Here is a 20,673-nt window from a genome sequence, read left to right as displayed (position 1 = left end):
ACCAGCCTCCTGAACACTGCGGTTTTGTTCATAACTTTGTTGACTTTTGACTCCTTTCACCACTTTTAACATTTTTGATCAAGTTTCCCGAACGAGAGTTCCCGCTGCACTAGCGAAAATTTGGTTTGGCGGGCTGGAAAGCAGTACATTATCACGCGTGCGTGCGCGATTGATCGTGAGCGGCATTGCAGGTGACTCACATCAGGCCCGACTGGAGCACCACTAAGCGGCCGCAGCCGGAGTTCGCTGCTGGAGAACCGATCCGACCAACAGCAAGCGAGTGAACGAGCCGAGCAAGGCCGCCGCCGCAGCAGCAGGCTGACTCACGGCTTGCCAGTGCCAGTCAGTCAGAGAGTCGATCGGGCGAAAGAAGCACTCGTGTCTCGTCGGACATGAGTCACTCGGCTAGGCAGCCGTGTCCGCTGCTCGTTCTGTGAATCCGCATTGTTCGCCTCGTTCCCGCCGCGCGTTCTGTGATGTGTTCCGATCGGCCGGTGCGCCAACTGTGCTGTGACCGCCCTCGGGCACTCATTTTCCGCCCTCCCCGGCACCAGCTACTATGAGCAACCGAGGATACTACGTGCCCTGCGCCCCCTTTTTATTTTTCGTAAGTACAAAAGTTTTATTTTTATTTTCCTATTCTGCATGACATGAGGCGCGATTCGCCACCTTTTCGCGGTGACACCGATGAGCACCAGTGTGAGTGGCGGATCGAGGTTAATATTTCGCGCTGAGGTGAATCCAGGTTAATTTCAGCTTGCACTTTTTTCAATTAATTAAAATTTGTTCACACTTAAGAGTGCATGCTGGATTTATTATTTTTTAATGAAGTGGATTAACCATCAGGAGCCCATTTGCAATTAATTATTTGTGATTGCCCGCAGGAGAAATTTTTAATTAATGCGAGCTTTGCAAGCGCAGTAACAAGTGGTGCGACACGGGATGAAAATAATGTTGAATAAAACAGTTTTGTTTAACTATTCTGCGACCCTGAGGCCGTCAATAATTTACTCAAAATTTCACGGGACAAATAATAAAAATATTGTTATAAATTTTGCTCATCCATTCTCTTCTGTAAGTTCTGTATTTATATCGATTGCAATTTTGAAAATTTCTTCTCATTTAAATTGCACGAGATTAATTAAAAAGGTATCGAAGAGCATAAAAATTAAAATAAAGTAGATACATCCCCTAACTTGAATTTATTTCTGTAATAATTTAATGAAAAAAAAACTGTCGTCAACCAAATTTGAAAATTGTTAAGGTTATTACATAATTTTTGACGATAAATTATATTTTTTAAATCTAACACGAACTAGTGTCCCCTCGCAAATAATTAACAATAATTGCCTTCACCTTTGTTCACGTGACATGGTTTTAAATTCTTCAATTTTCTTAGAAAAGAAAAATTGGGCATGACCAGAAATAATTTTTAATCGATAAAAAATAGAGGCTAAATGGTTTGGCCGCCAAGTTTTCTGTCAATTCGAGGAAAAAGTGTCATAAACGACATGCATTATGCGGTTGGGAGCAAATCAATAAGAGAGGCCGAGAGGGACGCGTGCCCTTGGTTTGAAAGGAAACATGATAGAGTGCACACCGTATTTTCCCTCACACATAATGCTGGAGTGTGTGCATCAGTTTTGTTCGTCCGACAAATTACAATACACACACAGAGCAATTTGAATCGGCTCCGCCTTTGGTGCAACTCCGTGTCATGCTATTGTTCCTTCACAGTTGTCGTCAGCCAAGTGGCGCAAATTGCTTTCCAACCAGGAAGCGGCAGGAAACGTGCAGGTGCTTTTGCATCAAATCTGCTGACGAGAATCCGTCAATCCGTCGACGCAGAGGAGCAAAATCCTATGCAGGCTGCGGGCCTTGGATTGTATAAAATGACTAATCGTTCGAGATTTTGTTTTCCTTTTGTGCATCGATCGCGTGTGTTAATCAAAGCAGCGGCCTACCAGACGATAAATAATAAAAGCTTTTCGTCATCAGACAGCGAGGCAGAGGAGAGAAAAAATTATGTAATTTTCAGGCGGATCGATTCGAGCATCCTGAACTGCCGCTCGGTCTGCGGAATGAATGCAAATTACTAATTAGCGATTCAGTGAATTAGCATTTCTGAAGGAACTAATGACTTATAGTGGATATGTACTGAAAAATTCTGAAATCCTTATTACTTGCACTTAAAATAAATGATCTATAAATGAGGAAAAAGCTACAATGTTCCCAGGATGCCTTATAAATTTGTGAGAAAATCGGTATTAAAGTTTGCATGCTAATCAAGCGGCTAGCACTGTCTCCAAATTGAAAATCAGGATTTATTTCGCCAAATAGGAAAATTACCTCATAATTCTCACACTGACAAGAAGAATCGAAATCAGTCGAAAAAATATTGGTAAAATTTTCTAGAGATTCGGCAAAATCCGAAATTTTAATGTTACTCGGTCCAAATTTAACTACATATATTGCTTAACGTTGAGATAATTACTCAAACTAACAATGTGATCATCTCCTAGTTGAAGTATCAATTTTTAATTTTACCAGTATGTACCTGCGCAATTTACTAGCAGAGACTGATTTGTAAATAGCTACTATTTAATTTCCAACAATTGTTAGAAAAAGAAATAGTCGCAACTATTCCGTCAAAGTCAGTTCCTGTGAACGCTGAAATTCATGGCATAATTATAGATTAATGAACAGCTGCAGTGTTCGCAATTTTGACCAGCCGGTTTTTGCCGGGGCGGTTAAAACCGGATGAAACCGAGCAATTTTTGCCAGGCTAAAATTGGCATTTTTTAAATTGGTTTAATTTTTAGGCATAAAACGAGCTCAATTAATAATTACGGGAATAGAAAAATTTTTCATGAAATATTTTTGAATAAAAAGATTCAAAATCATGATTTTTCAGGTGAAACCATTTTCTTCTTACTTTACAAACTTCAGCTCAAGGAAACCTAATTTCAGCCAATTTTAGCCAATTCAGCCGGCTAAAAACCGGTTATAACCGGCTTGGTCGAAATTGTTTTAAAAATGCCGGCTTTTTCCGAACACTGAACAGCTGAGATGCATACAAAATATTCATTTGCAGTTTTCTTTATTTTCTCATTTTCTAATCACTCCGATAACGATCTGAAACGCTGCTCTACTCTCCCTTCCAATTCAAAGTGCAGAAAGCTGCGAAACGAGTGCTTTTGGTAATAAAAAGCATCTCTCCTCTGCTGCTTTTGAGCTTCGTGATGCTCGGCCGATTTGAGGAAATGACTCGAAATGGCTGCTGGCGCATGAAAAGCCCTCAAAACTGGAGCATCATCCACAGCCGGGCTAACGAACCTGCTAACTATCTATTCTACCGTCGAACGGAAATTGCTGGCTGCTCTTGCCATTACCATTCCGAATATGAGGAAGAAAATGCATCGCGGCTGGGGTGAAAAAGGGAAAGTTTCCATTTTCTATCCTTTTTCTTTCTGATAAAAAACAAAAGCGGCCGAGCGAGTTTTACAGTTCATTGTTATCAAACGATTTGCACCACTTGAGCCGCTTGAGAGTTGATCGATGTGGTCAGCATCCAGCCGCGCATGTTTGCGTGTTTAATTGTTATTTTTAATTCGCGCGCGCCCGATTGCAGCACACAGCATTGAAGGACGCGCCGCGCGCGATTTTGTATGTGGGAAAGCGGATGCGAAATCGCATTTTAATGGGCACTTAACGTTCGTGGAGAGCAAGTGTGCGACTCTGGGATTAGGCAAAGTGCACGTTGTTGCGTTGTTGCGTCGGCGTAAACTAATTCCACGCGCTGCTTTGAACAATTACGTGTACTTACGATTAATTAGCCTGAGCCCATTGTTGTAGTGGATGGGTGGGCTTTTCAGGAAAGTTGTTTCAAAGGTCGCCTACTAATTGCCTCCGTTTGTAAAAGTGATTATTTTATAAGTCGGGACCAAAGCAGATTTTCAGGGATTAGAAAACTTATATCTTCATGCACAGAGCAGTCGTTCCAGGCGAATCTGAAGGTACGTAATTTTATGCCGTTAAAATTTTGATGACTATTGCACTTGAAAATAAATGAGTTAATTCCGAATTTGAAGCCCGTAAAAGGGGGCGTTCTCAAAAACTCCTGATAACGATAGACTTACAACGAAAGATGGTCTGTATAGCTCTCGGTTGAGTTGAAATATCATTATGAAACTCTCGCTATCCAAGTATCCAACCTAAATTTAGATTCTGAACAAGTCTTCAACTTATCAAAGAGTCGCATGTTAAAGGTCAAGGTCACATTTTGCGACATTTTGTAGAGATTTCGATTTTTCCCTCGATTTTTTAAGGTTCAAGAATAAAATGAAGCTTGTGAAATTCCCTTCAATTGAAAATGTTTATAACGTTGATTATGTCAATTTTTCGTGTTCTATTTACTTAAACACATTAAATTGGAACACTTGAAGTCAATTCGAACCTTCAGGGAACAAACCTGACTTGGCACTGAGGGATCAAAACGCGAAAAAATTTCCTAAATCGTCGAATTTCGTGTCATTTCTGAGGTTTTCGGCACTCTAAATTCAATTTTTATGTCAATGATCGGAACTAGGAACCCTAGATACCGAGTTTTAGTGTGCATTTGCATTTGCCCTTCAAGAATATTTAAAGTGTAAATTTTTGTAATAAATTTTAAAAATTTTTGTACCCAGAGATTTCAAGGTTGGAAATTATTTTGGATGATAAATATTGAAATTCTTATGGTGAAAATGCAGAAAAATGGGTGCCCTGCAGATTGAAACCCCTAAATTTGAATATAAAAAACACACCCTGACACAAAATAAGGAAATTATATTACTGAAAATTAATTTGAAAAATAGATCGGAACACTATTTTTTTTTTTAAATATCCGAAGTGCACCGAGTATATTCCCTCGGTCGGCCAAATTGAAACATGCCATGTGCCCTAAATGAGCGAGCTTGTGTGTACGCCATGGTCTCCTGCTCTGCGGCTCTACCTCTCCATAGAACGTCGAGAGTGCAATTTGGTGCCGACTGCTGTAATTACCATGCCGCGCGCGGAATAATTTGTGGGAACGCGAAAGAATGGCCCTTCGCTAGCTAGCTCGCCTGCGCGCTATTATTATCAATTTAATAAGGCTAGCCTTGAAAAAGTATACAGCTTTTGTTGGTTTTACTCGCCTGTGCTGCTGCTCGGACGGCCGGCCCAACAACAAAAGCCAAAACAAAGAGGACTTGAGAGCAGAGTATGGTTCGTTTGTTGTCAACATTGAAAGCGAACCTCAGCTCTTCTCCGATTGAATAAAGTCAAGGTGCCGCACTGCCTCCTGGAAAGTTGGAGGTTTATTTTATTAAAATAGGGACTTGACTCGCATGCTTGGACAGAATTGTTAAAAAAAACTGCGGCGGACAATTGATTTTATATAGAATTGGATGAAAGTGCAGCTTTCGACTGTCATAAAAATTCAAAGGTACCGATTTTCAACTCAAAACTGAGTTGTGACTCTTTGTATTTTTGTTGGTATTATTACTCCTGATTTTGCCATCAACAAAGCTCGATATTTTGTAACAAATCAGACTCGGGCAAATCCGTTTAAGAATTACGACGGGACAGTTTTAAAATGCTCACCACACTTAAGGCAAAATACAAAACCCGTCGAGTCGAGAACTCCTAGCAGTGCAAAATCGAAATATAATATGGCGATTGTTTATTTTCACTTGAGCTATGTGTTGCACAAGGCGTCAGCACCTCTAAGCCTACACTTATCATTATGCACAAATACGTCCAACGTGACACGCCGTAGCGCGCAATATCCTCCTCAATCGCAGTGACAAACCCCCTGCGATGGCGGTCACTCAGAGGAGAGACAATTTCTCAAAGACAAATAAACAAAACGCGTGTCCGGTTTCATTCCCCTCTACCTGGGCATCAGGCAAAACACCCAACTCGACGCACGTACTGCTCTTGTGATACAATTGCGTGTGTCGTCGGCGCAACCGATCGGAAGATGTTTCTCGATGTAAATGAAGTCTGTCGCCGCTCGACTTGTTTCCAGTGAAATCGGCTCCGGGGCCTCGCGCTACTTGATTGAAAATAAAATGCATGCGCGCCGACCTGAGAGTGGAAACACTATAGCCGTGGCAACGGTCCCCAATGCAGCGACCGCAAATGTGGCTGAAAGGGACTCGCTGCTTTGTCAAAATGTGTTGAAATTGTTGAGCCACACTTGGATAAACTGTCAGCCCCCCGGCAAGTCGAAAGGTAAAACCAAAACATAGAAGATTTTATCAATCAATTACGTATAGAGCACCTTTTGGGGGAAGAGCCAAACAAAACGAACCTTTAAAACAACAAAAAATAAATAATAAAAAATTACAAATCGATTTGCTCTACGTAAGATGACTGTAGAAATATGGCCGAGAGAGGAATTTTTATAAAGAGAAAAATTATCTCGCTCGCTCTGAAATCCGCTCAGGTCCTTTCTATCAGTGAAACAAAATTCAACTGCAGGAAATGTTGAATCACTGGTCATTGGAAACGCTTACTTAACTATGCATCGTTCAAAGAGAAGCAAGTGATGGAATTTTACCGATTTCTAAATCACGTTTTTGGTCTTCTCAGCGGGAAGTGGCTTTTTAGTTAATAGCTTACTTGGAATTTTGTGTGGCTAGAATTCCTTTGATTAAAAAAATGAACAGTGCATTTGGAAACATAATCCCAATGATCTAGTTTCCAAGGTGAAAAGAGAACTTTGATCTTTAATCCCGACGCCATATAACCGCCATTGATTAATTGATATTTGCTTGCGTAAAGGACGGGAACTGTGAAAAATCACTCCTTGAGTCAAGGAAAATCCAGAAATAGTGCTAGCTGCGGAACGGAGTGAATCGTATCTCACGATTCTGATTAGAGAGGAATAAAATGACAATTGGCAGAACCTTGAAGCGTCATCGCTGACGTCATTATTATAGCTCGAATTGTCTGCTCCTTGCAATTAAGAATCTGAAAGTATATTTGATCTCCTGGCTCTCAACTTGTTGTTCTTAATTTTATTTTGGAAAATACCACAAGGTTTAACATGTAAACGAAAACAGCTATGACGTCACTGAAGGTTTTCCTCCCTAACAAATTCAATTTCATGATGCATCGATCGTGATTAAAATGTAAGAGATTATAAAGGCGTGTGCCGTAAGATATGACGATTGTCATCTTTTTCAAATACCATCACCCAAAAATTTCCTGCTCATTCCATTTTTAGAAACTTGAAATTTTTACCGTATTGACTTTTGAATTTTGCGATTTAGTGTCTCCTAAAAAAATGTAGAAGAATCAAAACTGCCCTTGAGAAAGTCTCTGCGCACATACGTAATTGTTTCAGCTAGAAAACGATCACCGAAACGCGCGTTCCACTCGACGATTTGCCTAATTGCAGGATGAATGCGCGCGCCGCAAATACAAGCCGCTCGAATTGCATCATTTGTACATACAAACGCACGCGTATCGCAATAAAAACAATTATCGCTAATTTGGCTTTTCTGAGAGCCAGGCGTGTTCCTCTTTTGTCCTTGCCGAAGAGCGAGAGAGCGAAAGACGCGCACGCGAATCAGAAATCGATCTGAGGATTAATGCACACCCATCTCCGCCGCTCGCGATACCAATCGGCGCAAACTACATTAGACCTGGTTCCGCTCGCTCTGATGTAATTGTACGAACGGAGCTCGTGCTCAAGTACGCCAGAATGTGTAGAGTGTGCGGAGTGCGGTGCCTCTTTTTTACGGGCTCGGCTTCCATCACCGCCCGAGCCGCTTTGGAGACTTTTGGTTGCGTGCGTGCGCGACACACTGCGCCTCTCGGTGACCTCTCTTTTTGATCGTAATGAAGAAAGAAAGAAAGCAGCCTTTGCGCCGGATGGGAGGAAAATGTCACGTGTTGGAAAACTCAAAAGGGCGTGCACAAGAGTCTTCATTCATCGTGACCCACGCATCCCGCTGCGGTTTGACTCCCTGCTTTCTCAAAAGCCGTTGCCAGCCGCAAAACCGTGCTTTGTTGGAATTGGAGTTTTATATAGACAGTTTCACAGTTGTTTGCTTGTTTTGGAAACAAACATTTCATTGGAAACCTGAACTGTTGAGCCTTCTTAAAGATAATTTATACTGCAAAACCTCGGGAAAATCTTGTTGCCAATATGCATAAATTAATAGTTGAAAATTCAGTTAAATCGAATATTAACCTAGATAAGCACTGTAAATTTTGAGAAAAGTGACTAGAAAGTTAGCATGCTTTTTAAATGGTGAGGACTGTCTCCCTACTTGAAATTTATTTTATTTCACAACGCGGAGTTTCCCCCAAAAAGTGTCATTAACACCGTTGGATAAATCTCAGCAAGAGGAATCGAAATCTTCCAAGACAAAGTGGCAAAGCGCTGGAAATTTTGGAAAAAAATGGTCAAATTTTAATTTCGATTGCATCAAGCTTTTTGGTTATTGCATATTATAGAGTGAATTGTTAAAACTAATATTTAGAATGATTTAATTTCCCTGCGCCTTATGGCAAACAAAATAATACAGATTTCGATCAATTCCTACTTCTATATATTTTGTATTAAATAAAATGTGTCTTGCAAATATATTAGAGCTGAGATTTTTTATTCACTGCTACACACGAGACAATCATTTCTCACCAGCCGAAACTGGAGCGTTGGATTGTGCAACACACCCATATTTACAAGACATTAAATCGAAGCGGGCAAGGAAGAGCGAAATAATCCGCGAGCGACACGCCTAATCTGCGATTTTGCCGTCCAATTATTCGCACAGCACGCGTAATTACCGATAATTATCGCTTGTATCATTACCGGAAACAATAACACCTTCAAGGATGCGGTCGGTCGAAATTTAGTGTTATTATTGAAAAGGCCGTCAAAGTAATGCGCCAGCAAGCGGACTAATTAAATGCACGACCCTGCGCGTCCTGAACGAATCGCAAGAAAGGATCTCTCGGTGCTTTCACGAGAGAGATAAAATTAAGACCTTTGACTCGCTGGAATATATTTACGGGCACACGTTCACCTCTCACCGGTCGCAGTCGCAGGGCAATAAAATGGTTTGTAATACTTCAACAGTCGCACAACGGCTTATGCTTATTATAATTCTTCTAAACTGTGTATAGGAAATCGGCATTTATGGCTTTTACGCTTGTTTTGGAATTTGTTTACATCTGGGTCAAATGAGTGATTGGAACCAAATAATTTTGCAAGCGGATACTTGAGCAATAAATACCTGGCGTAGTTTGTTTAAGGAATGCACGATAATAAGCATTTAGTTTTCCTTATTTGAGCGCTTCCTTTGCGCAATACAAATGATTGGAAGTATGTTTATCTGTGCTTGTCTAAGAGTTAGACTACGACTTAATATTTTTACATTTATTGAAACTTTTTATAATATGCAAGAGAATCGGTGCATTTTCTGGCCTGAGATATGCAAAAACAATAAATTTTCGCTTAAAAACCAGTGTCAGCAATATAATTGGATTATTTATCAACTTAGAGGAGAATAATGGCTTTCTATGCGTTCAATTTGTATTTATTTCGCATCGGTTGCATGTTTGTCCACTTTGAATGGAAAATGATCAATTTCCACTAGAACCTTGAAGAAATTACATTTTTAAGTTAATTTTCAATATTATACATCGCACAGTTACTCTGGAAGAACTCATCCACCAAATTTTCTGTGAACAGCGACCATACCAGGCGTAACTTGTGGAAATTTTAAATGGGCAGGGGGCGAAGTTTCCCTGAAAATTAATAAAGAAAGCGTGGCACATGTCGCGTACCGCGGGAAAATCGTTTAACTTGATGTCATTTAGGATAATCCCTGTATAAATATCGATTTACTGGTTTTGCTGTAATAATCGATTTTGAAAATGTGTCAGAATCAATTATTCCATGCTTATTTGATATTCCTAACATGATACGAGCTACATACATATTAATAGATAGTCAATTTAGAGACCTTAAATATATATCAAGTTCGCAAAAACATAATTGACTTCTTCATGCATTGTCAGTTACCCTGAATCATATCATAACTTTTTGCGCTATATAATCTGTAAAAAGAAGCAAACAGTGTGGCGAGAGTTATCAGGGCGAATTCAACTCACTATATCGGCGATCAAGGACAAATTTTCTGCGCCAAATCGTCTAAAAATCCAAGGCGAAGTGTTTCCGCCACCTGATCGCAGACCTTTTATGACTCCTTTAAGTGCGCGCCAGTCAATATTGAGATTGCATTTTTTGCGCACCGTGTCCTTCGCGAACTTTATAAATTAATAATTTTACGACACTACGCGCGACGAGCATCTTACAGCCTTGATTGAAAATTTTCCAGCGCACCTGCGGCCGACGCGCGCGAGGAGAAAAGTTGAAATGCACTATCGTCGGGTAATTAAGCAGCGTGTTATTTTCACGTGTAATTCCCTTTTCTGCGCTGACTGAATGCACTGATAAATTCATCTCGAATTTCTTTTTCGCTCTCGCCACGCTCTGTTTCCGCGGAGCCGCAAGTTTTTCAGCCAACCGATTTTTTAATTGGGAATTGTAAAGTGTGTAGCATTTTCATAGGACGCGCGCGATGCAATTATCGAGCACAGTTACTTTTCTGCTCCCCGCACACGCCATATGCTCTTGTAGCCTGGCTGAGTGTCCGCTGGCTCACTCTCACGACGCCGGAAAATTGCTGTTGCCAATCATACGTGTTCGATATGACGGCACTTAGTGGCCTTTCGATGTGTGATATTCCTGAAAACACCTTGACTTGGTATATGTGTGGTGCGACATTCGGCGTGTTTTAGAAAGTTACTATTTGCATGGTTTGCTGCACTCGGTGCCAAGGAGAGAAATTCCGGATTTCGAAGCTGATGGTTTTGCCAAAAATGATGTGACTAGAAACCATAAATTTCGAGCACAGAGATAACGCAAAATGTATAATCTGGATCTTCAGAACGGATTCTCATCGCGTTCAAAGTTCAAAGAGAAACTCAAAATGCGATTATGAAGGTTTCATTATCCAAAAATTAAAAAAAACTCCTGAAATCATCTCGCTGTGTTCATATTAAAATTGAAGTTTGTCCAATAGCTGCCAACCAGTAGAATTTTTAAGTATATATGGACTCTTTAAAAAAAGCGTATTTATTGTTAAATTTCTGGTGATATTTTGACATTTGACTTTTTGAAAAGGTGTGTGTTTCAGCACAAAAAACCCTTCTTTTTTTAAATAATTTATTTATGAGAGAAATAATCGGGTTTAAATTTTAATCTTCTTCATCAGTAAAATGCCCGTGTGTTACTTTCCAAATAAAAACGATTAACAATCTACATCTTAAAATAAGAGTTAAATCTTGTAAAAATGACAAATGTTTTAAGTTTTGTAATTTTTAAATCACTTAGCCGCTTCAAAAACTACGTTCTCTGCGAACTATGACCACTTATTCGTGGAAATTTTGAAATGGGTGTGAAGCTTCCCAGAAAATTTCAATGGGATGTGGCATGTACCGCAAATCGCGGGAAACTCGTAAAATTTGATGATTTCGCTTAGTTTTTAGGGTAAAATACTGATTTCCTGATTTTTTATAAATTAATCAGAAAATAAATTGCATTTTTTAGATTTACTGTAAAACTTCTCGTCACACTTTCAACCTAGAAACCATAATGTAATTTTGCAATTATGCACTAATTTATGGCTGACTTAATAACAAATCTACTCGTTGCCTTTCCCTTTCTCTGATCAAATCAAATTTTCCAAGAAGAAAAGTTCCAACAGAGTAAATAAACAAATCAAGCTAATCACCATGTGGCTATCTCATTAAAAATGAAACTTGGATAGACCCAGTTTTCTCTCGTAAACCACAAAATCAAATTTTATTATTATCTTGTTAGTACAATGCACTATGTGCACGCATTATTTTCGAACTGTCCGCGATCGCCATGGCAGCAGCAATTTACAAATAACACACCACCGTTACCCTGGCGACCGCAAATAATGGTAGCTGCATGCGACTGGCCCGTCTGCCTCTCCTCCAAGCGAAACGCGTGCACGTACATTTCGGATGCGCTGCGGCGAAATCAATTCGCGCTCTCCGCTGCGGCGGGCGCTCCGCCAGTTTTCGCGTAAAGAAAATGCTGCGTTTTTGCAGGTGTCATTAATATTATATCGCTCTAAGGAGGAATGCGGCTTATCGCTAGGTGTGCGTGTGACGTCCCTGTTGCTCCAACGACCGATTGACGTCACGCTGTACAAACTCGAATTTCCCAGACGCAACTCTTGCGAAAGTTTGCGAGTTAGGGGATGAAAATAGAGCGAGCCATTTCCATGGAAATTTCTGTCTCGACTCTATTTTCTTCGTGCTGGAGAAAAAGCAGCGCAAATAAGCGACGACATCGAATGTCTCGCAGCCCTGAAATATAGAATCAATGAAATGTCCTATTTTTAACTACATCTTTCGCAGATAGTTTTGAACTTTTGTCCTGTTTTACCAAGATCGGCCTCCTTGAAAATTAAAATTGAATGGGGTTGTTGAAATTCGATTGGTGAAAGCGGTTTATCTCCACAGGCACAAAACTCACAAAAGCGGCCACAAAATTTTCTGTCCAGGTGTCAACCTACTAAAAATCACTTGTATTTATTTTGCATGAGAAATATTTTTCATATTTCATTACCAAACCCTCTACATTAAATTTATTGCTATCACCAGCAAAACTTTCCTCGTTCACATGTCACTGCATCATAAAATTTACGAGCAACACAAAACAGGCTTAAACAGCGCAAATATTGAAGTCGGGACTTGTGATTTCGTTATCAACAATGATAACTGCGATTGTGAGAGGGTCACCGGCAATTTAGTAGAAAGGTCGCGGCATGAAAAAACCTTCAGAAATTTCCTGCTGCGTATATATGCTCTTTTTTCCAATTACTTTTGAGGCAAAATAGAGGAAGACCGTGTCAAATAACTCAAGGAGGCACGCCCCTGCTTAACTTGTCGTGTGTGCAAATTTATGGGGGCAATTCTCCGAGCGAGAATTCGGACTCGAGTGTGCCATAAAAGCGTCCTGTTATTATTAGCTTTATATTTCGGCCGCTTTGGAAGTAGGAAAGACAAATATTTCGCCAAGCTCTTTCGTTTTATACTATTTGGCAAATTAACATTTAGGCGTTCGTGATAAACAAGCGAACTATATGCATATTTGCAGTCGTGAGTTTATGGCCGCGAGCTGGATTACGACACGCTGCGCCAGATTGCCCGCTTGAAAATAATTGTTGCAGAGAGTCTGACAATAATTACGGCTACGATGTACTTAATTGTTTTCTGGGTGGAAGCGCTCCAAAGCTGCGCTTGCCGTTAATTTCCGCTCTCTTCTCCGGAATCCGTCCGCTTCCAACAATCGAGATGATTGTTTGTGCGCGATAGAGAGGTGAAAAAATCTGACGAGCCAGCAGACGCGTTATTATTGTATCTGCGATTTGTGGAATTTACCGCGGTGTGTCAGTTTTCCCGTTTTCTGACATGATTTTAGAATACGTATAATTGGCAAAAACCGGCTCGTATAGACCTTCATCCCTGATTTTCTTGAAATAAAACCTAATGGACGCAAATTAAAGTAGATTGATATAGTGGGGAACAGTTGAAAATTATTGTTAATTTTTCCCCCAAAATTTCCAGCACTTATCCATTTTTTTGCAGATTTTGATTCCTCTAGTCGAGATCGATCTCCAATGGTGCATGACACTTCTTAGGGAAACTATAATATTTGCTGGGAAATAAAATAAATATAAGAAGACAATCTTCACTATTCAATAAGCATGATAACGTTGCAGCCACTTTTCTAAAAAAATTAACGATGCATTGACAGTAATGATTTTCCATGGTTTTACAGTATAGTATTCATTAGGCGTATTTTTAAACGAAGTTTTAACAGTTCTAAATTTGAACTTTCGATCAGGAGGTTTTTAGGCCAGAGCGGAAACAGAAAATTGTTATTCGTAAATATGTATACACCAAAGGGTGATTTGGAGGAGCATTGTGTGAATAGTGAATACGTGTCTTGAATATTCATGGGCGTTGAATTTCTCGCTTGGTTCTAGAGACACTGTAGAAAAGGTCGTCTGCCGCGTGTATGTGTGAGTGTGCCACAATAAAGTGTGTCCTTGCGTAGAATTCAATAATTGGTGCCGATCATGAGTTGATCTGAACTGCAGTGAACCCAGCAACAGCTTTCACAATTAAGAGGCTGGCTGTCACACGATGTGGGCGCTGCAACACGAAGATACTTTCAGGGCCACTTTTCCACCGCCGGGAAAAGAGACCAAAACCGCAAAACTGCGGCACGCTGTACATCTATTATATCGAGAAAGCCTTATACGGGCCTAAACGAATGAGCTCTCGCGCGTCGACAAGTACATTTCTGGGCAGTAGTAAGTAAATACTCAGTACGTACAATTTCGAAACGCTACACCGCCGCTCAGGTATCAATTCTGCCTCGGCCGCCGCCGTATACGCGCTCAGGTTTCCCCGAGGAGGAAAATTTTACTTTCGACAAGGTCTCCGCGGAGAAGACTTACAACTTGCTTATTTACCCGCCGCCAGCAGCCTTAGTCTATTATTTTGTCGCATGAAATTAGCGAATGTGTGTCTCGAATACCTAACACCTTTTGCCCGTGCCGCCCGCCATCAGTGGCGGCTCCGGAAGCGATCAGACGTCAATTTGCGCAATGCCGACCTCGAATGCTGCACTTGTGCACTAGATTGGGGCCCAGATTATTTTGGATCAAGGCCGGATTTATTGTGATCGATGTGTTTTTGTTCTTTCCAATCAGCGCTTTCTTTACATTAGATTTTAGAGCTCGAAAACAAGTCTAGAAAGATTTATTGACTCTTCAAAACAAGAGATTTTATTTAAGGAGACTACATATGAAATTGTAAACGTTGCTTTATATTTAGGTGTAAAAATACAATCTAATCTAGTTTCTTTGTGTTTGTCGCGCGCAACATGTTTATCTTTCTTTTACAACTAGATCATTCTCTAGCGAGCAATCACCGCCCTCACAATCTTCCTGCATTTAAGAATTTGTAATCTTTTAATCCAATAAATTCAAGTTGCCGCTCGAAAAAACTTTGTGAAAAGCGCAATTTCAAGTCACTTATTTGAAAAATTAAACTAAAATTCCATATTCAGCTTGAAAATTAAATTTTATCTCAGGTTCATCAACAAATAAAATTTGCTTTTATCCGATTCATTTCCACTGGTTCCGTTCGACCGAATAAATTTGAAGCAATTAATGTCCCAATCGAACGGTGTGACCCTTAGAGTGACAACAGGTTGCGCCACTGCTTCAGAGCGTAATGCAATTATACCTGTGGCCATCCAAAGTAAATTAGTCTGCCGTTGGAAAGAGCTGGAATGAAGCGCGCGGTAATTGCATGCACGTCAGCAAGAACAGTCGGTCGATCCCGCTCGGAAAGAATTGAAAATTAGACCAATTTACGCTCGATATTGCGTCATCATACTTCAATACGACGGATTCCTTCTGTTTTTGCGGCTAGTCGTTTATGACTCAATTACGTCCGCGCCACGATTTTTACAATTGTTGTTCTGCGGGGGCAAATTATCTCGATGGCTCTCGTTAGAGCTAATTTATCGCGTTTATAACTTTCTATCGATTTCAACACTCCGCGCCGCGTGTTTGACTCTGGAATCAATCCGAGGAGCAAAAATTATCCCTTTCTGTAAGTCAAATCTATTTTTTTTTTGCAACGCAGAGCGTTTTCCGTTAATGAGATTGCAGCGCGCAATTAGTTTTGCAACTTCAATTATAGCGAGCGGAGTGGAGCGTGAACTGATTCTACACGCCCACGAAAATATCAATAAATAGGTCAAGTCGAATTAATTCGCAGTTGTCGCCGATTCGACACAACCGGCGTAGAGAGGAAATAATTGAGAAATTATACGGAGCGAAATTAACTTTCTTCGCATCCGAATATAATCGCAATTTGCATCCCGAGTGTGTGTTTACGCACAATGGTGATTTCGGGCTGAGAACGGGGTCGCTCGATTCGATCAACTTTGATTTTTTCCTCTTTCGAATCTCCGGGGGCAGTAGAGCGGTGGGTAATTGTAGCCAATTCAGTACTTTTGAATTAATTCATACCTTTGCCGACGTGAGCTCGCACTAATTAATGCGTCCCGTATATGCAGGCAGATTGAATCTCCTCAGCTTTTTACACCTCTGCAGTTATTTCCGCTCGGGTGCAATCAATTATCTCTGCTGGCGGTGCCGTAATTGTTTCAAATTTTCCGTTTTGAGCATGTTAAACCGTTTTGAATTGCAATTAGAGTATGTACGAGTATGAGAGGCAAAATTAAATTGAATCTCTTTTTGTGCTACATTTTACATTTCAATTATTGCAAAAAGAACGGCGTGAAAATTGAAAGGCCCTGCTTCAACTGGTTTTTCAGCTTTTTATAGGCGCAAATACATAATTCTTAATGCGCAATTTAGGTCACTTATGATTAAAATTAATGACTGCGTTAAACCCTAAATGGAGTGATTTCTCCTTAGAATGGATCATCCATCTTGGTGATGACATTTCAAAGTTCGTTATTTCTTCTAGAAACCGTTTAAACACAATCATTTCATTGTTTCTCAGAATAACCGTTTTTCTCCAACGAAAAAAATCGAGCACTCCCCTTGTGATGTAAATTAACCGCGGAACACGAACAAATCATTCCTCCTGCATTGAAAAGGATGCATTATTTGCTTTTGTTGGTGCACAGAAGAGCAGTTTGTGCGTCCACACCCTTTCACAGGCGGAGTTTCTTTTGATGAAACCACAACAAATTTCTCCCGGAATGCATGTGGAATACTCATTAATTCACGTGACACACAATAGCCGGGGCTGAGCTCATCCTCGGCATGTCGCGTGTGTTTATAAACAAAATCTCAGCTACAAAGGCCGGAAGAACGGTAGAATTTGTTTTACAACAAGAAATCGCCGATTACGATTGTTGAGCACCAAAGATCGCGGCGAAATCGACAAGTTTTCCTTTCTTCCGACGTAATGTTTTTTATTAACGGAAACAACTGCGACTGACTGAGTTCACTTGGTGCTCACAAGAAGTGAGATGGATCTGCCGCGAGATGTGCTCGGCTGAGCAAACGGCAACAATGAGAGGGAGAAACTCGGCGAGATCACTACGCGAAATGTAATTATCTTTTCCGTCGTTAAACGCATCATTAGTGCCGAGTTTCTAATCATAATTTCATCCGCGCTCGGACATCGAGATTGCAATTTCGTAATGCTGGCTGGCCGCAAGGCAGCTGTTGAAATAAATAAATAAATAAAATCAAATCAAAGTGAAACCGACCGAGATGCACTGTCGGAACGTGTGAAATGCTCACTCATCGCGGCCGGTCGATTTTTATTTTGCACCGCATTGTGGATGTATTTTGCGCGTACGCCGATGTGGAATGAAAACGGCACTTTGGGGACCGACGGGTAAGGTTGCACCGCCGCAGAGAAAGTTGTATGTGTGCTTGCTGTTCGGCGGTCCCAGTTACCTCACACAAGCCAGGACGCAAAAAGCTATTGCTCGCAGACATGGTGAATCATATCACATAATCAGTCCGCTCGCGGGCAGTGGAAAATTTCTCGAACAATGATCTGCCAAGAAAAAAACGACATATCCAAGGTTGGTTGTTAACAAGATTTAAGAAGGATCTATTTGTCATCCTATCCTTGTACAGTATGAATTTTTAAATTTATTGAATATATTTACTCTATTGACATCTGATTTACGAATCCTTTGTTTGTCAATCAAGATTTAATAGAAAATTATTCGAACATAGAGATGCTCATATTTCTTTTTGGTGGAAATGAATCTAATGTACCCGTACAAAACTAGGCTTGGGCCATATTTCTGAACTAAAAATGTCAATGAAAACATAAATTAAGAGAAAATGTAAAAAAATTAATTTACCACTCGCCTGCAACTTAAAACTAGCTAGATGTTCTTATCAAAATAATTTATTTCCCTGCACAGCCATAAACTTTGTAAAATAAGGCTAATTGAAACTGGAACAACCTATAATAAAAAGATTGAAACTTGCTTTTAATTTGATGTCAATCTATTTCTCCTGGCAAGTGCTGATGTCACGCGTGCTAGGCTCATTCCACAACATATTCCCGCGGCGGACGACACTAATTTATTCCAATGAAAGAAGATACGTTTCAAAACAAATTTGAAATTCCTCGCGTAATGCACTAGTTGAGAAATTTGATGCCGTATTCCAGTCTGCACGTGGAGCGACGCCAAGTGAGAAATCTCGATTAATTGCAGCTGCTCACGTGTGAGCCGGGAGACGCTCCTCAACCTTGGGGCGTTATAGCAATTATTTTCACACTGCCCTGTCGCTCAACATGGGCAGGAAGGCTATTTTAATAAAGGGGAATGCCTTTTGCGGGTGACTCATTAGCAAGCCAGCCGACCCAGACACACTTACACGTTCCTCGCGTGCGTTGTAAAATATGTATATTCGCTCCACCTGCACCTGAAATAGCGACTTGCAATTTCACAGCTCACTTGGCTTCTGTTCTCAAAAAAAGTGGACTGATACGTTTTTTGTGCGTCAATGCCGGTGAAATCCACCTCTTTCAGCGATGATTTCATCACCGCTTTTGGCGAGAAACAAGCTGGTCGTTACCAGGAACGAGAAAGAAAACCGAATAATCGAGTTGTTTTTGCTGGTTTTACAGTGCGCGATAGTGTGTCCCTGATTTCTTTAGTTAAAATCAACAGTTTTAAAACTTTAAAACTAACACACAATTTACTTCAGCAACAATTTAAAATTAACAATCTTTCCCAATTGGGAAATTAAAAAAAATGTGTGGCCAAATAAGACAAAAACTGAAAGAGAGTGCACTTTCCATCTCAAATTTATCGTTCAACTCGCTAACATCAGGACCATTTCTCACGTTTCGCGGCACACAAATCACGCACGTAATTCAATTCGACCTTTTCCAGCGAGTGTGTGAGACGGATATTGAATTTGATGGATCGGCGCGTCTATATAACATCGACTCGAATACATAATCAAGGCGGCAGACGGGATAAGGATCACCTAAGTGGCGTGTTTGCGACTTACAAGGAGAAATCGTCGCGACCAGGGTGACCTTTTTGCCGACATTTGAAGCCAGAACGCCCAATTAGATAATGCCTTAGGATTGCACAACCTGAATCGCATATTATAATAATAAAGTGGCACTGCACCTGACGGCATGATCCCACGCAACCGGCGATTAAAGTCTCGTTTAGAAGATTTTAATTAGGATTACCTGTCAGGAGTTGACAAATTGCCTCTTGATATAGCCGCAGGATTTATGCTTGCAGATCTTTCTCAGCCGCACAAAATAATGGAGAACTTTACGCTCTCTCTGCTGCACAAATATATTTTAATTTATTGCGAGAAATTTTTACCTTCTAAAGCTAATTATGTTATTCAATGAATTTTAAACTAATTTAATGAACTACATTTAAAGGAAAATCGACAATTATTTCCATTTTAAAAATTTATCTTAAAAGGTTTCTTATTTAAATTAACCCATCCTTATTATCTTATTCGGTCATTGCTACTTCATTATTATAATTAGTAGAATGATGATTTTAATTAAATAAAACCACATGGTCGATTTCCTTAGTCGGTTTATTATAGCGAAAATCCAGAGCTTGTTAGCTGTTCTAAAATCGACAGTCATCAAACTAGATTTGCGGCTAGTTATCAGCCACAAATCGGACGGCTAGCTCTAAATCGTCAGTCACGAGCTGTCAGACGAGAATTTTCGTTGTATTTTTTCTCTGGCGCCTTTTGTTTGTTAAGCTTTTTGTGCGGGCTTTTAGCGGAGCGCTTGCACACGAAATTGCGACGGCTAATCCCCACGCAAATGACGAAATTCCAGCGTAAATTTAAAATTCCGATTAGCCCAGGGAAAAACTGCCGACGCGGCGCCTCGTTATTTATACAGACACGAACGAGCACACATTTTTGCCCGGCGAGCGGCAAGCAAAGCATGGCAGCTGTCGGGACCAAGTGCTGAGGAATAACGGAATTTCGCACTTGACGGACACTCTATAATTGAGATGCGATGGATGCGTCTGCGTGCGGTGCTAAATTAATTGGTCGTCGGCGATTTTTACGCCGTTCGGAAGTGCAGGCAGAACCGACCACCGTTTCGAATTTAATTTGTGTTAATGGCTTTATACATGGGAACTGCTCGAGAAGGTCTGCTAACCCGATTATGTGTAAAGCAGCCGCCAAAACAGCTGTAAAGTAAATGTTGCGAAGTGAGCTTGCTTGCATCCGCGACTTTCAAAAGGGAAATAGCATGTCACACCGAGTATGAGAGAGAGGATTGCAGTTTCTTTTAATTAGCGCCCGACGACAACATATCGGATGCAAATTTACTTAGTCTCAGCATACACGCCGCTAATGGTATTTATTTTTCCTCCTTGAACATAATTCTTAAGTATTAAGAACAGAAAAAGAAAAAAATACACATGCTGGCCATTTATAAAATCTAAAATAGCTGAGCTCTGCGTGGGTTAACTCTGCATATGTGAAATTGGTTTCA

General features: G+C 40.5%; 1 protein-coding gene across 2 annotated transcripts in view; it reads left to right on the top strand.

The window, feature by feature from the left end:
• Window positions 1-306: 306 nt before the first annotated feature.
• jvl (javelin-like) overlaps window positions 307-20,673 on the top strand; it is a 40,862-nt gene continuing 20,495 nt past the window's right edge. For both annotated transcript variants that reach the window (XR_010575600.1, XM_065495842.1), the window contains exon 1: window positions 307-607. Coding sequence is in view for 1 of the 2 variants with exons in the window: in XM_065495842.1 (XP_065351914.1) it covers window positions 560-607 (48 nt within the window). In the remaining variant the exon portion in view is untranslated. The remainder of the gene's footprint in view (window positions 608-20,673) is intronic.

Source organism: Cloeon dipterum, chromosome X (assembly GCF_949628265.1).
Source record: "Cloeon dipterum chromosome X, ieCloDipt1.1, whole genome shotgun sequence".
NCBI lineage: Eukaryota > Metazoa > Arthropoda > Insecta > Ephemeroptera > Baetidae > Cloeon > Cloeon dipterum.
Note: the sequence above shows the minus strand (reverse complement) of the source record. Positions and strands in the feature narration are given on the sequence as shown.